The sequence below is a fragment of the Barbus barbus genome (genome assembly GCF_936440315.1).
Source record: "Barbus barbus genome assembly, chromosome: 7".
NCBI lineage: Eukaryota > Metazoa > Chordata > Actinopteri > Cypriniformes > Cyprinidae > Barbus > Barbus barbus.
The window spans coordinates 38670005-38688001 of record NC_136735.1 but is presented as its reverse complement, the minus strand read 5'-3'; the positions used below and the strand labels follow the sequence as shown (position 1 = coordinate 38688001).

The following is a 17997-nucleotide window of genomic DNA, read 5'->3' as shown; positions in this document are numbered from 1 at the left end:
TTTAGCCTTTGAATTGAGATTATTTTTCTTACCCCATTGGCAGATATTTTTGCTTGTTTTAAGCAAAAACTAACAAAGTTTGAAGACAAGACAAAATATCTTAAGTCATTTTACTTGTCAAGTCAATGCATCTTAATTCCAGAATTTGTAGATATTTATACAAGAAAACAAGACAAAAATATTAAGGAAGAAAATATTTTTTTCAGTGTGTCTCCCTTAGTGATAAATATACTAAATGTATTTGAAATACGTTTATTTCATGCTAAGTATACTACAAATACATATTTTTGTACCTAATAAAAATACCACTTAAAATCTGCTAAAGTAGAACTAATTTTGTGCTTAATGCACTTTAATTGTGTGGAAGTAGCACTGAAGTCCAACTAAAGATGAACTGAAGTATATTTTATTGTGCTAAAGAGAAACTATTATAAGTATCCTTCAGGTACACTTTAAATATCTTGCATTTAAAGACCGATATTAGTCAAAAATCATACAATCCTCATCAATAGTGACATTAAAACACATTTTAGGCTTAATATTAAGAAATGTGCATTGTGCACAAGTGGTAGCTTCATATAGAGTTTAATTATAATTTTTATATCAGTAAGTCTCGAGCAATACGTTAATAGATTTGAACTATACTTAGTATGAAATAAATGTATTTTAAATATATTGCGTTTTCACTATGAGGTTAGTCAAGGAGGCGTGAAGCAGGTTTGCGTGTCAGAGATGTTGCATTCCACTCGCTGCATGCATTATTCACCAGCAGCGCATGCGACCGGCTTCTCTGACGCTGCAGATTTCTCACTGCAGTGTGTGTGAGTGAGTCAGCATGCCGCTTACCTGCTGACTTACCCGTCAAACTAGTTGAAGAGTTGCATGTCTTTAATGCACAGAGGACGTGACATCGATTAGCTCAGGGGTCACTGGGGTCACACATGAATAATTTGCTCTTATTAATGCTGTTGTATTAATACTGCAGTGATATTAGTGTACATAATGGACTGAAGTCTTCTGTAGTTTTACTCCACCTCATACTTCTGCAGTGTGTGTGTGTGTGTGTGTGTGTCCTTTCATACCATCTCAGAGACAAGACACATTATCCACCCTCATGTAAGACGAAATATGGGCTCAACATGTCAGGACAGGACTGTCTGTGCAGTTCTCATATGTCTTCATAACTAACCAAAACCTGTTATACTGTTTATAATTATGGCTTTTTGTCTTTTGTAGGAATATTTCTACCCGAAGTATCAGGGTGAGTCTGCTGCAGGGTGTCTCAACTCTTTTCTATGTGTTGTGATTGTGTTGTAATGAAGGTTGGAATGATTTCATATATATATTGAGCTGATGGTTTGCTGAATCATCTGCTGATGTTGATGGAGGTGTTTGATTCTCTTTAATGCTCCAGCGTGTATGGAGAAGTTTGGAGACTCTGAGAAGAAGAAACAGGATCTAATCACCTGCGTCCACAGTGAGTGACTCACACCTGTGTGTGTGTGTGTGTCTGTCTGTCTGTCTGTCTGTCTGTCTGTCTGTCTGTGTGTGTGTCTGTGTGTGTGTGTGTCTGTCTGTCTGTCTGTCTGTCTGTCTGTCTGTCTGTCTGTCTGTCTGTCTGTGTGTCTGTCTGTCTGTCTGTCTGTCTATCTACTAGTCAAAAATGTTTTGAACAGTAAGATTTTTAATGTTTTTAAAGAAGTCTCTTCTGTTCACCAAGGCTGCATTTATTTGATCCAAAATACAGCAAAAACAGTAACATTTTGAAATATTATCTATTTAAAATAACTGCTTTTTATTTGATTGGTGGTGTATCTATCTATCTATTTGCCTGTCTATTGTTATATCCATCTTTCTCTCTATCTATCTACAGTGGGGCAAATAAGTATTTGATACACTGCTGATTTTTCAGGTTTTCCCACTTACAAAGAATGGAGAGATCTGTAATGTTCATCGTAGGAACACCTCAACTGTGAGAGACAGAATATAAAAATAAAATCCAGAAAATCACATTGTATGATTTTGGAATAAATAATTTCCATTTTATTGCATGAAATAAGTATTTGATCACCTACCAACCAGCAAGAATTCTGGCTCTCACAGACCTGTTAGTTTGTCTTTAAGAAGCCCTCCTATCCTCCACTCATTACCTGTATTAATTGCACCTGTTTGAACTCGTTACCTGTATAAAAGACCCCTGTTCACACTCAATCAATCAGACTCCAACCTCTCCACTATGGGCAAGACCAAAGAGCTGTCTAAGGACACTAGGGACACAATTGTAGACCTGCACAAGGCTGGGATGGGCTACAGGACAATAGGCAAACAGCTTGGTGAGAAGGCAACAACCAAAAATGGAAGAAATTCAAGATGACTGTCAATCTCCCTCGGACTGGGGCTCCATGCAAGATCTGGCCTCGTGGAGTATCAATGATCCTGAGAAAGGTGAGGGATCAGCCTAGAACTACACAGGAGGACCTGGTCAATGACCTGAAGAGAGCTGGGACCACAGTCTCAACGGTTACCATTAGTAACACACTACACCGTCATGGATTAAAATCCTGCAGCGCTGCTCAAGCCAGCACATGTCCAGGCCCGTCTGAAGTTTGCCAAAGACCATCTGGATGATCCAGAGGAAGCATGGGAGAAGGTCATGTGGTCAGATGAGACCAAAATAGAACTTTTTGGTATAAACTCCACCCGCCATGTTTGGAGGAAGGAGGATGAGTACGATCCCAAGAACACCATCCCAACCGTGAAGCATGGCGGTGGAAACATCATCTTTGGGGGTGCTTTTCTGCAAAGGAGACAGGACGACTGCACCGTATTGAGGGGAGGATGGATGGGGCCATGTATCGCAAGATTTTGGGCAACAACCTTCTTCCCTCAGTAAGAGCTTTGAAGATGGGTCGTGGCAGGGTCTTCCAGCATGACAATGACCCCAAACACACAGCAAGGGCAACTAAGGAGTGCTAAGAAGCATTTCAAGGTCCTGGAGTGGCCTAGCCAGTCTCCAGACCTGAACCCAATAGAACATCTATGGAGGGAGCTGAGACTCTGTGTTGCCCAGCGACAGCCCCAAAACCTGAAAGATCTGGAGAAGACCTGTATGGAGGAGTGGACCAAAATCCCTGCTGCAGTGTGTGCAAACCTGGTGAAGAACTACAGGAAACCTCTGACCTCTGTAACTGTAAACAAAGCTTTCTGTGCCAAATATTAAGTTCTATTTTATATTGTATCAAATACATATTTCATGCAATAAAATGGAAATTAATTAATCCAAAATCATACAATGTGATTTTCTGGATTTTATTTATATTCTGTCTCTCACAGTTGAGGTGTTCCTACGATGAACATTACAGATCTCTCCATTCTTTGTAAGTGGGAAAACCTGAAAAATCAGCAGTATATCAAATACTTATTTGCCCACTGTATCTGTGTGTGCGCGTGTGCGTGTGTGTGTGTGCGCGTGTGCGTGCGTGTGTGTGTGTGTGTGCGCGCGGTCTGCAGTGCTGCAGTGCGTGAGCTCACGGTGAGTTTGTTCTTGAGTCTGAACGTCTCGCTCCTCTCGTTCTCCTCCCATCCTTCAGTAAATCGGGTTTGAGGTGTGTGTGAGCATCTGAATGAGTGAAGCCGGTCAGGTGGGTGGGTGTGTGTGTGACGATCTTCATGACGTCTGCTGGAGGCTCGTCCTGCTCTACTCATTTCTGCTGATCCGGAGGCAGCCTCGTGCTGCGCTGTGATTGGTCAGTCTGTGTCCGGCAGAATCCCTGAGTCAGAACGAGAGATGCTGCATCTCTGAGCTCTTCTTGTCTCATGCACCGTCAGCAAACGCATCAAAGACAAACCAGAGAGTCATCCAAACACAGAGCTCAAAGACTCGCAGAAAAAGAACAACAACAATGTACTGTTTTAATGCATGTTCTATAGTGTGAAAGATTCATCAGTGGCATTATTATAAAGAACAACAAATGTCCGCTTTCAGCACAATTAAATAACTTGCTCCACCTCTGAAATTATATTTATTTTTTATACTGACTTATATTTTCAGCTGACGTCATCTAGACCATGTGGGATGTTAGATAAATTTAGCAGTAACACTTTACAATAAGATCTCATTACACTGCAAACTAACAAAATTTTAATTAATTAATTTTAAATAATTAACAAGAAAACAAGACATAATATCTTTAGTCATTTTACTTGTCAAGTAAATGCATCTTAATTCCAGAATTTAGATATTTATACTAGAAAACAAGACAAAAATACTAAGGAAGAAAATCATTTTTGGCAGTGTGCTACTAGTGCTGTCAAACGATTAAATGCATCCAACATACATAATATATGTGTGTACTGTGTATATATATAATGTATACATAAATATACACACATGCATGTATATATTTAAGAACAAATGTTTATATATGAAATATATTTATATATAATATGAATTATATGAATATAAATGTATGCATGTTAATATACATACGTTTTCAAAATATATACTGTATATGTGTGTATTTATATAAACATAATAAATATACACAGTACACATAATATGTAAACAAAAACTTTTATTTGGGATGCGATTAATCGTGATTAATCGTTTGACAGCAGTACTCATTACTTGTGCATCAATGCATTAACTAGCATTCACAAAAGATGATCAAGGCAAAGCAATTTATATCATAAGCACAATTAAAAACAAGTTAGTTGACAAATATGCTGTATAATTATAAACCGTATGGAAAAAGCAAATGTACACTATTACACAACATGTATGCGTCTCACAACCTTAACGTGTGTTGTGCAATATATTTGTCACAGTGTTGTTTAGTCTTTGTTCATATTAGTTCATAAAAATACAGCTGTTCAACTGATGTTTGGTCCATTAAATAACATTAACAGATACAGTACAACTTTTGATTTTAATAATGTATTAGTAAATGTTGAAATTAACATTAAGATTAATAAATTATTTAGAAGTGTTTTACATGGTTAGTTCAGGTTAACTGTTGTTAACTAATTTGAACAAATGAAACATTATTGTAAAGTGTTACCGAATAGGCTGCTGTTTTAGTAATGCAGCATTTCTAAGATCATGCAGTAGTTCACACAGGCGTTTAATGCAGTTTAACCAGTCCCTCGCTCTTCTAGCTTGTACTATTCTAAAAGATGTCTGGTATTTTGCATTACTAGCACTTCTGGTGTTTATTGCCTCTTTATGATGAATCACTTGTTGTATTATTCGTTTGTAAGTTGCTTTGCAAAAAACATCTGCTAATTTAATAAATGTAATGCCATGAAGGTTACAGCTACAGGAAAAAAGTCATAGTCAAAGGATGTTATAGGATTTCATATCCGATGTGTTTCAAACAGAACATTTTCAGAAGCCGAATGTGTTTCGTGACTCATCTCTGTCTCTCTCTCTGTCCCGCAGACATTCCAGACCAGTGTTCCCCGAACCCCTGCAATCATTACGGGACGGTGCGCTGTGAGGACAAAAAGGGCGAATTCCAATGTCATTGTTTCACAGGATGGAGCGGTGTCAGGTGTGAGAAAGGTACAAGCACACATCAGCTGTTCAGACACACATTCAGGTTAAAGTTGCTGATGAATATTATTCTCTGGATCATTTATACAAAAACAATGAAAATGCGGTTCATACAGACAGTATCTTAACCATAGACTGTAAAAAAATGCACGTGTCTACAATTCCTTCCACTATAGAAAAGTGAAGCCAAAACATCCCAGTAGAACCACTGTTATCTTGTGGCGGTGATGTCATTTGGAGCCTGAGTCTGCGCAGTAGTGATTCATTTGGAGCCTGAGTCTGTGCAGTAGTGATTCATTTGGAGCCTGAGTCTGCGCAGTAGTGATTCATTTGGAGCCTGAGTCTGTGCAGTAGTGATTCATTTGGAGCCTGAGTCTGCGCAGTAGTGATTCATTTGGAGCCTGAGTCTGCGCAGTAGTGATTCATTTGGAGCCTGAGTCTGTGCAGTAGTGATTCATTTGGAGCCTGAGTCTGCGCAGTAGTGATTCATTTGGAGCCTGGGTCTGTGCAGTAGTGATTCATTTGGAGCCTGAGTCTGCGCAGTAGTGATTCATTTGGAGCCTGGGTCTGTGCAGTAGTGATTCATTTGGAGCCTGAGTCTGCGCAGTAGTGATTCATTTGGAGCCTGAGTCTGTGCAGTAGTGATTCATTTGGAGCCTGAGTCTGCGCAGTAGTGATTCATTTGGAGCCTGAGTCTGTGCAGTAGTGATTCATTTGGAGCCTGAGTCTGTGCAGTAGTGATTCATTTGGAGCCTGAGTCTGCGCAGTAGTGATTCATTTGGAGCCTGAGTCTGCGCAGTAGTGATTCATTTGGAGCCTGAGTCTGTGCAGTAGTGATTCATTTGGAGCCTGAGTCTGCGCAGTAGTGATTCATTTGGAGCCTGGGTCTGTGCAGTAGTGATTCATTTGGAGCCTGAGTCTGCGCAGTAGTGATTCATTTGGAGCCTGGGTCTGTGCAGTAGTGATTCATTTGGAGCCTGAGTCTGCGCAGTAGTGATTCATTTGGAGCCTGAGTCTGTGCAGTAGTGATTCATTTGGAGCCTGAGTCTGCGCAGTAGTGATTCATTTGGAGCCTGAGTCTGTGCAGTAGTGATTCATTTGGAGCCTGAGTCTGTGCAGTAATGATTCATTTGGAGCCTGAGTCTGTGCAGTAGTGATTCATTTGGAGCCTGAGTCTGCGCAGTAGTGATTCATTTGGAGCGCGAGTCTGCGCAGTAGTGATTCATTTGGAGCCTGAGTCTGTGCAGTAATGATTCATTTGGAGCCTGATTCTACGCAGTAGTGATTCATTTGGAGCGCGAGTCTGCGCAGTAGTGATTCATTTGGAGCCTGAGTCTGTGCAGTAATGATTCATTTGGAGCCTGATTCTACGCAGTAGTGATTCATTTGGAGCCTGAGTCTGTGCAGTAGTGATTCATTTGGAGCGCGAGTCTGCGCAGTAGTGATTCATTCATTTGGAGCGCGAGTCTGCGCAGTAGTGATTCATTCATTTGGAGCGCGAGTCTGCGCAGTAGTGATTAGTTTGGAGCGCGAGTCTGCGCAGTAGTGATTAGTTTGGAGCGCGAGTCTGCGCAGTAGTGATTCATTCATTTGGAGCGCGAGTCTGCGCAGTAGTGATTCATTCATTTGGAGCGCGAGTCTGCGCAGTAGTGATTCATTCATTTGGAGCGCGAGTCTGTGCAGTAGTGATTCATTCATTTGGAGCGCGAGTCTGTGCAGTAGTGATTCATTTGGAGCGCGAGTCTGCGCAGTAGTGATTCATTCATTTGGAGCGCGAGTCTGCGCAGTAGTGATTCATTTGGAGCCTGAGTCTGTGCAGTAGTGATTCATTTGGAGCGCGAGTCTGCGCAGTAGTGATTCATTCATTTGGAGCGCGAGTCTGCGCAGTAGTGATTCATTTGGAGCCTGGGTCTGTGCAGTAGTGATTCATTTGGAGCCTGAGTCTGCGCAGTAGTGATTCATTTGGAGCCTGAGTCTGTGCAGTAGTGATTCATTTGGAGCCTGAGTCTGCGCAGTAGTGATTCATTTGGAGCCTGAGTCTGTGCAGTAGTGATTCATTTGGAGCCTGAGTCTGCGCAGTAGTGATTCATTTGGAGCCTGAGTCTGTGCAGTAGTGATTCATTTGGAGCCTGAGTCTGCGCAGTAGTGATTCATTTGGAGCGCGAGTCTGCGCAGTAGTGATTCATTTGGAGCCTGAGTCTGTGCAGTAATGATTCATTTGGAGCCTGATTCTACGCAGTAGTGATTCATTTGGAGCCTGAGTCTGTGCAGTAGTGATTCATTTGGAGCGCGAGTCTGCGCAGTAGTGATTCATTCATTTGGAGCGCGAGTCTGCGCAGTAGTGATTCATTTGGAGCGCGAGTCTGCGCAGTAGTGATTCATTCATTTGGAGCGCGAGTCTGCGCAGTAGTGATTAGTTTGGAGCGCGAGTCTGCGCAGTAGTGATTAGTTTGGAGCGCGAGTCTGCGCAGTAGTGATTCATTCATTTGGAGCGCGAGTCTGCGCAGTAGTGATTCATTCATTTGGAGCGCGAGTCTGCGCAGTAGTGATTCATTCATTTGGAGCGCGAGTCTGTGCAGTAGTGATTCATTCATTTGGAGCGCGAGTCTGTGCAGTAGTGATTCATTTGGAGCGCGAGTCTGCGCAGTAGTGATTCATTCATTTGGAGCGCGAGTCTGCGCAGTAGTGATTCATTTGGAGCCTGAGTCTGTGCAGTAGTGATTCATTTGGAGCGCGAGTCTGCGCAGTAGTGATTCATTCATTTGGAGCGCGAGTCTGCGCAGTAGTGATTCATTCATTTGGAGCGCGAGTCTGCGCAGTAGTGATTCATTCATTTGGAGCGCGAGTCTGCGCAGTAGTGATTAGTTTGGAGCGCGAGTCTGCGCAGTAGTGATTAGTTTGGAGCGCGAGTCTGCGCAGTAGTGATTCATTCATTTGGAGCGCGAGTCTGCGCAGTAGTGATTCATTCATTTGGAGCGCGAGTCTGTGCAGTAGTGATTCATTCATTTGGAGCGCGAGTCTGCGCAGTAGTGATTCATTCATTTGGAGCGCGAGTCTGTGCAGTAGTGATTCATTCATTTGGAGCGCGAGTCTGCGCAGTAGTGATTCATTTGGAGTCTGAGTCTGTGCAGTAGTGATTCATTTTCAAATATTTAAAAAGCAAACCTTTTTAAATATTTTGATGAATTACTGAAAAAAATGAACATCCCTGAGATGGAGGAAAACAAAAAAAAACATTCAGAACACATGACAACACCCATTGTTAGGATAATCACCCAGAACACCTTGGGAACTACATAGCAACAAATTAGATAACTTTAGCAACCACATAGCAACACCCTGGCAATCATTCAGAACACCCTAGCAACTGCATAGCAGTGTGTTAACCAAATAATACACCTTAGCAACCTGGTAACAACGCCTGTTGCTATATGGTTGTCAGGATCATCACCAAAACACCCTAGCAACTGCTTGGTAACAAGTTAGAACTCCTTACCAATCGCATAGCAGCAAAATTGGCAATTACTACCTTGGAAATCAGTCAGAACACCCTAGAAACATGTTAACAACCATTCAGAACACCTTAGCAACTGTGTAGCAAATGGATGTGTGAGTGTAGCCTTATTGAGCTGTGACTCATCAAACCTGCAGAGTGTCAGTCGCAGTACAGAGCTGCATTCACGTCTGATGATTCACGTTCAGCGGAAAGTGTGAGAGACTTTCTGCCCGCCGTCCAACACTGACTCCACCCACCGGCGCCGCTCCAGCCAATCCCAAGTCCCGAGCTGCTGCTGATTGGCTAATGGCGTGTGTGTGTGTGTGTGTGTGTGTGTGTTTGTGATTTGCAGATGTGGATGAGTGCAGCAGAGGGAATGGTGGATGTGGGCACCACTGTAACAACACCATGGGCAGTTACCACTGCTCCTGTCGTCATGGATACACGCTCTCGGGTCACCACACGTGTCTGGGTGAGTGTGAGCTGGAAAATCTGACCAACACTAAACCAAACAGTACTGCTGTACACACTTCTGACATTTGCATCTCAGCTCTGATTTAAAGTCTTAAAGAAGTATTTATTTTAGTTTGTGGTTAAAAAGTTTCATTTGGATTTTACTTCAATTTAGCTTAGTGTTGCACTCCAAATATGATCATTCTAAAATGTATAACTATATATTTTCATGTATAAAACCTAATTTATACGGTATCTCTTACATTACAAGATTATTACATTTTTCACTGCTCATTATGGTGCTGTACTGTTCTGTTCTATATTTACATATGATAATATTTATTAGTTTTATACACAATATATTTTATCATATATTTTTATTATTTTAATATTTAATAAAAACAATAATATAATTTTATATATATATATATATATATATATATATATATATATATATATATATATATATATATATATATATATATATATATATATATATATATATATATATATATATATATATATATATATATATATATATATATATACATACACATACAGTGGTGTGAAAAAGTGTTGGCCCCCTTCCTGATTTTTTTTTTTTTTTTTGCATGTTTGTCACACTTTAATGTTTCAGATCAAACAAATTTAAATATTAATCAAAGTTAACACAAGTAAACACAACATGCAGTTTTTAAATGAAGGTTTTTTTTATGAAGGGAATACAAAATCCAAACCCACATGGCCCTGTGTGAAAAAGTTTGCCCCCGACCTGTTAAAACATAACTGTGTTTATCACACCTGAGTTCAGTTTCTCTAGCCACACCCAGGCCTGATCACTGCCACACCTGTTCACAATCAAGAAATAACTTAAATAGGACCTGCCTGACAAAGTGAAGTAGACCAAAAGATCCTCAGAAGCTACACATCATGTTGAGATCCAAAGAAATTCAGGAACAAATGAGAAAGAAAGTAATTGAGATCGATCAGTCTGGAAAAGGTTATAAAGCCATTTCTAAAGCTTTGGGACTCCAGAGAACCACAGTGAGAGCCATTATCCACACATGGAGAAAACATGGAACAGTGGTGAACCTTCCCAGGAGTGGCCGGCCGACCAAAATTACCCCAAGAGCGCAGCGACGACTCATCCAAGAGGTCACAAAAGACCCCACAACAACATCTAAAGAACTGCAGGCCTCACTTGCCTCAGTTAAGGTCAGTGTTCATGACTCCACCATAAGAAAGAGACGGGGCAAAAATTAGAGTTCCAAGACGAAAACCGCTGCTGAGCAAAAAGAACAAAGGCTCGTCTCAGTTTTGCCAGAAAACATCTTGATGATCCCCAAGACTTTTGGGAAAATACTCTGTGGACTGACGAGACAAAAGTTGAACTTTTTGGAAGGTGTGTGTCCCATTACATCTGGCGTAAAAGTAACACAGCATTTCAGAAAAAGAACATCATACCAACAGTAAAATATAGTGGTGGTAGTGTGATGGTCTGGGGCTGTTTTGCTGCTTCAGGTCCTGGAAGACTTGCTGTGATAAATGAACCATGAATTCAGCTGTCTACCAAAAAATCCTGAAGGACAATATCCGGCCATCTGTTCGTGACCTCAAGCTGAAGAGAACTTGGGTTCTGCAGCAGGACAATGATCCAAAACACACCAGCAAATCCACCTCTGAATGGATGAAGAAAAACAAAATGAAGACTTTGGAGTGTCCTAGTCAAAGTCCTGACCTGAATCCTATTGAGATGCTGTGGCATGACCTTAAAAAGGCGGTTCATGCTCGAAAACCCTCCAATGTGGCTGAATTACAACAATTCTGCCAAGATGAGTGGGCCATTCCTCCACAGCGCTGTAACAGACTCAGTGCAAGTTATCACAAACGCTTGATTGCAGTTGTTGCTGCTAAGGGTGGCCCAACCAGTTATTAGGTTTAGGGGCCAAGCACTTTCACACAGGGCCATGTGGGTTTGGATTTTGTTTTCCCTTCATAAAAAAACCCCTTTATTTAAAAACTGCATGTTGTGTTTACTTGTGTTATCTTCGATTAATATTTAAATTTGTTTGATCTGAAACATTAAAGTGTGACAAACATGCAAAAAAAATAAAAATCAGGAATATATGTATATGTGTGTGTGTATATATATATATATATATATATATATATATATATATATATATATATATATATATATGTATGTATGTATGTATGTATGTATGTATGTATGTATGTTTTTTTTTAAAACTCTAATATAATAAAAAAGTTATTAAATTCTAATTACTAATTGCATCTTCAACGGTGTAATTAGATTACTGTAAAAAGTACTCCCTTCAAAAAGTATTTAATTACTTGTTACTAATTACTTTCTAAATCCTATATCAACCTCGACAAGTTAATGATACGAGGAGGATAGACATGAAACGCTTTTTTAAATTCTTTCAAGTAACTTCATCAATTATTCTGCTCACACTTTACATTAGAGTCCAATTCTCACTATTAACTAATTATTAACTATGACTTCTGCCTCAAAATACTCCTAATTAATGCTTATTAATACTTAAAGTAAAGTAGTTGTTAAGTTTAAGAATTGGGCAGGATTAAGGATTTAGAATAAGGTCTTGCAGAATAAGACATTAATATGTGCTTTAATAAGTAATAAACAGCCAATATCCCAGTAATATTCATGCTAATAACCAACTAGTTAATATTGAGAACTGGACACTAAAGTGTTACCAATATTCTTATTAACTCAAAGTATTTAAAGTGAGAAAGGAATATAAAAAGCATGCATTTTAAGGTTAGACTTTAAATGTAGATGTTAAATGCACTATTATATTGTATTGTGTATAAATGTTCTACAGTCTATACACAGTATTAAGTTCAATTACATAAGAAGTAACTAATTAAATTAGAGAGAAATCCCTTACTTTACTTTTTCAAGGGAAAAGTGATTAAATTACAGTAACTAATTACTCAGTAACTAGTTCACCCAACACTGGTCTGTATCTCTCTGCCACACGCTGCAATATAATATTGAATTATAATATGCTAAATATAATATATGATGTTCTTGTTTTAGTCACTTTCTCCTCCAGAATGAAAACAGATTATTATATAAATCATGTTTATCAGCTGTGCGTCTGGATTATGAAGCAGTGAGATCCAGACTCATGCAGATGTTTCCTGGTTTCTCCACAGATGTGAACGAGTGTGTGGAGACTCCAGATGTGTGTGGATCTGCACGCTGCTCAAACCTGGACGGGAGCTACGACTGCTTGTGTGAGGATGGGTTCGACTACGACAACATCACCAAGAGCTGTGTAGGTGAGTTCACAGGATCCCAGCGTACAGTGAGGTGATGCTCCTATAGAGAGATCTAGAACTGATCAGTCTGTGCTGGACACACATTCTCAAAAACTAGTGCTCATTTCACCAAAATAACACCACGTGTTCATTCTCACATGAGATGGACAGCTAAAGCCGTTGTTTACAGTGAATTTATAACAGGGGCATTGTTAGGCACAACACGAAACCCCCTTAGCTGTTATATATTCACTGCAAAACACGGCTTCACGGATTTCATTTATTTTATTTTAGTTATTGTAGGACATCATGCAAATCTAAATTTAAATTAGAAAAGTTGCTTTGGTAAATAGCTGAAATGATAAAAATGTTTTTTTTTTTTTTGTTTGTTTTTTCAGTTAAGGTTTATTTTATTTTCAGTAACAATTTTAGTTTTCTTCTGCTTTTAGTTTCAGTTAAGGAGAATAGCCCTGCTCTGAATGTGAGCTGATTATTTCATCATAATGTTTCCATCTCATTATATGGTGTTCTTTTGGGAACATGTCTTTTTTTGTGGCTTTTCACCTAGTCAGAGGAAACTGCTTACATAATAGATCCACTTCAGTTCTTACACAGTCGACCAAGGAAAGTTCCTCCAGGTCATTTGTGGTTTGTCCATTAAACATCTTTCAGGATTCCCATCATCAGTGTTACATTCATATTTCCACAGGAAACACAAAGATTCATGTTCACCGCTTTCTCCTTCTAATCTCATGTGTGTCAGCATGTACTATTACATCCAAAACAAGAGTAAAGATTCTATAACGTGTGCGTCTTTCACTCCAGGTCTCTTCTTAAAGACACAGAGCAGGTGAAGAAGGAAACGCTCAGATTAGGTTTATGAATGCTGTGTTTTTAAACGAATGAGAGCTAAACGTGTTCATCTGGTGTTGATGAATAGAAGTATTGAGTGTGTTTGAGGATGTTGGTGTGTTTGAGCTCATGAGTCGCTCCTGTTGTTCCGGTCAGACGTGGACGAGTGTGAGACGCACGTGTGTGAGGAGGAGTGTGTGAACACACCGGGAAGTTTCCGCTGCTACTGTGACGGACGGCAGGGGAAGAGACTGGGACAAGACTTCAGGAGCTGTGAGGTGATCTCACACACACACACACACACACACACACACTCACTCACACTACACACTCTCTCACACACACGCATGCACACACACACACACACACTCACTCTACACACTCTCTCTCACACACAAGCACACGCATGCACACACACACACACACACACACACACACTCACTCACTCTACACACTCTCTCTCACACACAAGCACACGCATGCACACACACACACACACACACACACTCACTCACTCTACACACGCTCTCTCACACACAAGCACACGCATGCACACACACACATACACTAAATACATTTTTGCATTTAAAAAATACAAATGTATCAAAAATAAAAATAAATGTAGCCTCAAACGAGTCAAGTGAACAGGAGTGCTCATTGTACACCGTGTGCATAATTATTAGGCACGTTGATATTCTGATGATTTTTTTTTTCCAAACACATTTGACCAATTCCAAACCACATCCTTCTTAATAACTGCTATTGAATTTGTATTTAATCATTTATAAGTGATATATAATTGTCCATTGTCTTACCCCATTGGCATATTTTTACTTGTTTTAAGCAAAACTACCAAAATTTGAATAATATTTTCAGAAAACAAGACATAATATCTTTAGTCATTTTACTTGTCAAGTAACTGCATCTTAATTCCAGAATTTAGATATTTATACTAGAAAACAAGACATGAATACTAAGGAAGAAAATCTATTTTTTTCATATTTATTTCATAACGTCATTTTAAATGCATACACTCTTAAACTATAAACAGCCAGACATTATTACAGTTTTGATGGGTTAACTTTATTTTGCCAGTTCATGTTCAGGATTGGTTCAGTTTTAGTTTCGTCTTTCACGTTCAGCTGGTGACGAAGTAGTTTTACTTTCATTTCTGTCTTTTAGATTTGTTTGATATTTTTAGTGTCAGTGTTTGATTTCTGTTCCTTTAAACTGTTTCTGCCTTCGACACGCTTTTCTCAGAAAGCAACTAGCTTCAGTGAAATTTAACTGTCATCACTAATAACATTATTATTAACTATAATAATAATTCTGTTCAGTTATGATTGTGAAACACTGACTGGATCAACTTCAGACCAGTGTTATTTTAGTATGATTGGCATACTGCTATTGTTTTTATTAATTTAATTTTAGTAATTTTGTTGTGTGTTTTTGTCATTTTTAGTAGTTTTTGTTTATTTATATATACATACACACACACACACACACACACACACACACACACACACATAAACAATATATATATTAATTTTCATTAATTTTTTAATTCAGTTTTAGTTATTTTAGTACATCAAGTTAAATTTTATTAAGATGTTAAATGTAATGTTGGAAACTAGCTGAAATAAAACATTTTTCGTTGGACACTTTTAAAGTACTTTTAAATGATTTAGAGAAGGAAACATCGGGTTGTAGATGTTTTAGCTAGCTATGTAGTGATTTGAAATTTGATTGGATTTGCTTGTGTGTGTATATGTGTATGTATTGTTGGATGTTTGTTAAATTCAAACGTGCTGTGTCTGTCAGTCTTGGCCAGGACGCTCTTGTAAAAGAGATTCTTAATCTCAATGTGCTTTTTTTTCCTGGTAAAATAAAGGATATAAAATAAAAAATTTTATATTTTATTTTATTTCCGTTATCTTTGATTTTAAGTAACGAAACTCTTTTTATATAGTTTTAATTTTAGTTAAAGTTTTAGTTCACTAATAACCCCGCATTAACTTACTAATAACTGGCGTTGAAAACTAATAAAATGATAAAAGCACATAAAATGACTAAACCTTAAAATCAAAATGAAAACAATACAGAAATAGAAGAAAATACGGAATGAAAATATAAATAAAATCTAATTGAAAATATCAAAATAAGTCTTGTTTTCACTTGTTGTTGAGCTCATTCACTCTCGTGTGATTTAGTGAGAATGCTTTGCTCATCTTCCTCTCTGTGTCTGAAGGCCATCGAGCTGCAGCAGTCGCTGGACATGAGGAGGAACTCTCACTCGCTGTATCTCGGACGCATGTTCAGCGGGATTCCTGTGGTGCGACTGCGCTTCCGCCGCAGGGTTCAGACCGGGTCAGCACGCCTGGAACCTCGTGTTGCTTTCTTTTATTTCATTTATAGAGCACAGATCAAACATTTCAGTTGCACTTGATTTTGGAATTCCTTCCAGAATTGGTCTTGCATCTCACAGCGTATATTGTCTCATATCAGTTCCCATCGATACACTTTCACACCAATTAAACAAACAATACTATAAACGCACCTTAATACTAAAACAGTAGTATTAAAACCCATTTAATCCCACAATAGTGACCGTAAAAATGCTTTTCATTTATAAAGCTCTAAAAACCTCACTGACTGATGTTTTAGTGCACTTCCTGCAAATATGGAAAAATATCAGTTAAATATGAGCAGATTGTCACATGACCAGAGCAGAATCTTGAGAAGATGATGACTGCATCAAAGCTCCAAAACAAAAGACTAGTAAAGTATGTTAATACAAGGATTTTTGGCACACGTGATCTTTAATGTGTCTAGTATTAATATATGAATTCTCACATATATTGAGTTTTGTTGAGTGTGGTCATAGAGTGAGTAAACATGATGATGGTCACAATAGTGACCGCTGGGATAACAGTGAATTTAGGAATACAATATAAATCCAGATGCAGTTGTTACTGAAAATTACACTAAAATATTGCACTAAATTAAAAGTTCAAAATAAATAAGTGAATTTTGCATAAAGCAAGTAAAATTATACCCCACTGGCATAATAAAAATGAGACCAACATCTCAGAAAGGAAAAAGACTGATAAATAAAACAATCCATCTCAGATCGATCTGTTGAGCCAAAAGCTAACTCTAATAAATACATTAGAGTTAGTGTGGCGTCTCGTTTGATGCTGACTTCCTGTTTCCTCTCAGATTCAAGGCAGAGTTTGACCTCAGGACCTACGACCCTGAGGGCGTGATCTTCTTTGCTGGTGGCCACTTGAACAGCTCCTGGATTGTTCTGGTGATGCATCATGGGAAGCTGGAGCTGCAGCTGAAGTATGGAGCTGTGAGTCGAGTGACCAGCAGTGGACCGCAGGTCAACGACGGCCAGTGGCATAAGGTCAGAGGTCACTGCAGGGGTCACACTAGTAACAGACACAGCCGTTCACGTATGACACTAGGGCTGTGTGATAATGAAGAAAAATGCAATGCCTTTGTTAAATAATGCGATATTCAATATGAGATGATATTGCTTTAAGTGTGTAAAATTAATTTAAATTCTATTTGAAAAAATAGAACATTCTTTAAACATTCTTTCTTGGAACAGAAAGCATCATTACAACTTCTGAAAATGACCTGCAGTGTTACATAAAAACATAATGCCACAAATCTAACAAATAAACAAACCAAAAATAATGCCACTTATTTTATATCAATGTAAGTTTGCTTTCCGTTTATTACTTAAAGTACTCTTCAATACTACAGCAAAAACTACTAGCCCAACTAAGAAAGTTCAAACATGATTAAAGACAAGCGAACAGTCAGTAAAAAAATAAGAGCAAATACACAAATTAATATAAAAACATCATTCCTGTATGACACAGTGAGCACATGGGAGATGCAGGTTCGAGTTCGGCTTGCAACATTTCACAATCCTCTCACGTTTTTTCCACAACTGTTTTTGTCCTATTTATTTAGAAAAAGGCTGAATAATTGTCTGTTTGTGTATTTCACTGCAAAACTCTTGAAACTATCATTTTCTGATTTTTCTCTGAAATCTTTCAATTATTCAAAAGAAAAATCAGTTGACTCTTTCTCAGAACATTAACACCACCTTATGAATTCATATCCCACAAAAAATACCCAAATTAATTAAAAATGATTTTTGTTCAGAAATACCATGCGTTCTAGACATTGTCTGTGTGAATTGCATTTCGTTTTTGTTTTTTAATAATAATTTATAATCCAGGCATAAAAAAGCATCAGGTCAGTAGCCAGGTTTCCATTCGAGGATTTGTTTTGTGAAAAAATTATTAATGCTTTA

General features: G+C 38.6%; 1 protein-coding gene across 1 annotated transcript in view; it reads left to right on the top strand.

Moving 5' to 3' along the window:
* LOC306872440 (growth arrest-specific protein 6-like) overlaps nt 1–17997 on the top strand; it is a 29343-nt gene that overhangs the window by 2054 nt on the left and 9292 nt on the right. The window contains exons 3-10 of the mRNA XM_079420997.1: nt 1237–1261; nt 1415–1477; nt 5441–5563; nt 9403–9522; nt 12708–12833; nt 13821–13942; nt 15913–16031; nt 16884–17073. Coding sequence (XP_079277123.1) covers nt 1237–1261; nt 1415–1477; nt 5441–5563; nt 9403–9522; nt 12708–12833; nt 13821–13942; nt 15913–16031; nt 16884–17073 — 888 coding nt within the window. The remainder of the gene's footprint in view (nt 1–1236; nt 1262–1414; nt 1478–5440; nt 5564–9402; nt 9523–12707; nt 12834–13820; nt 13943–15912; nt 16032–16883; nt 17074–17997) is intronic.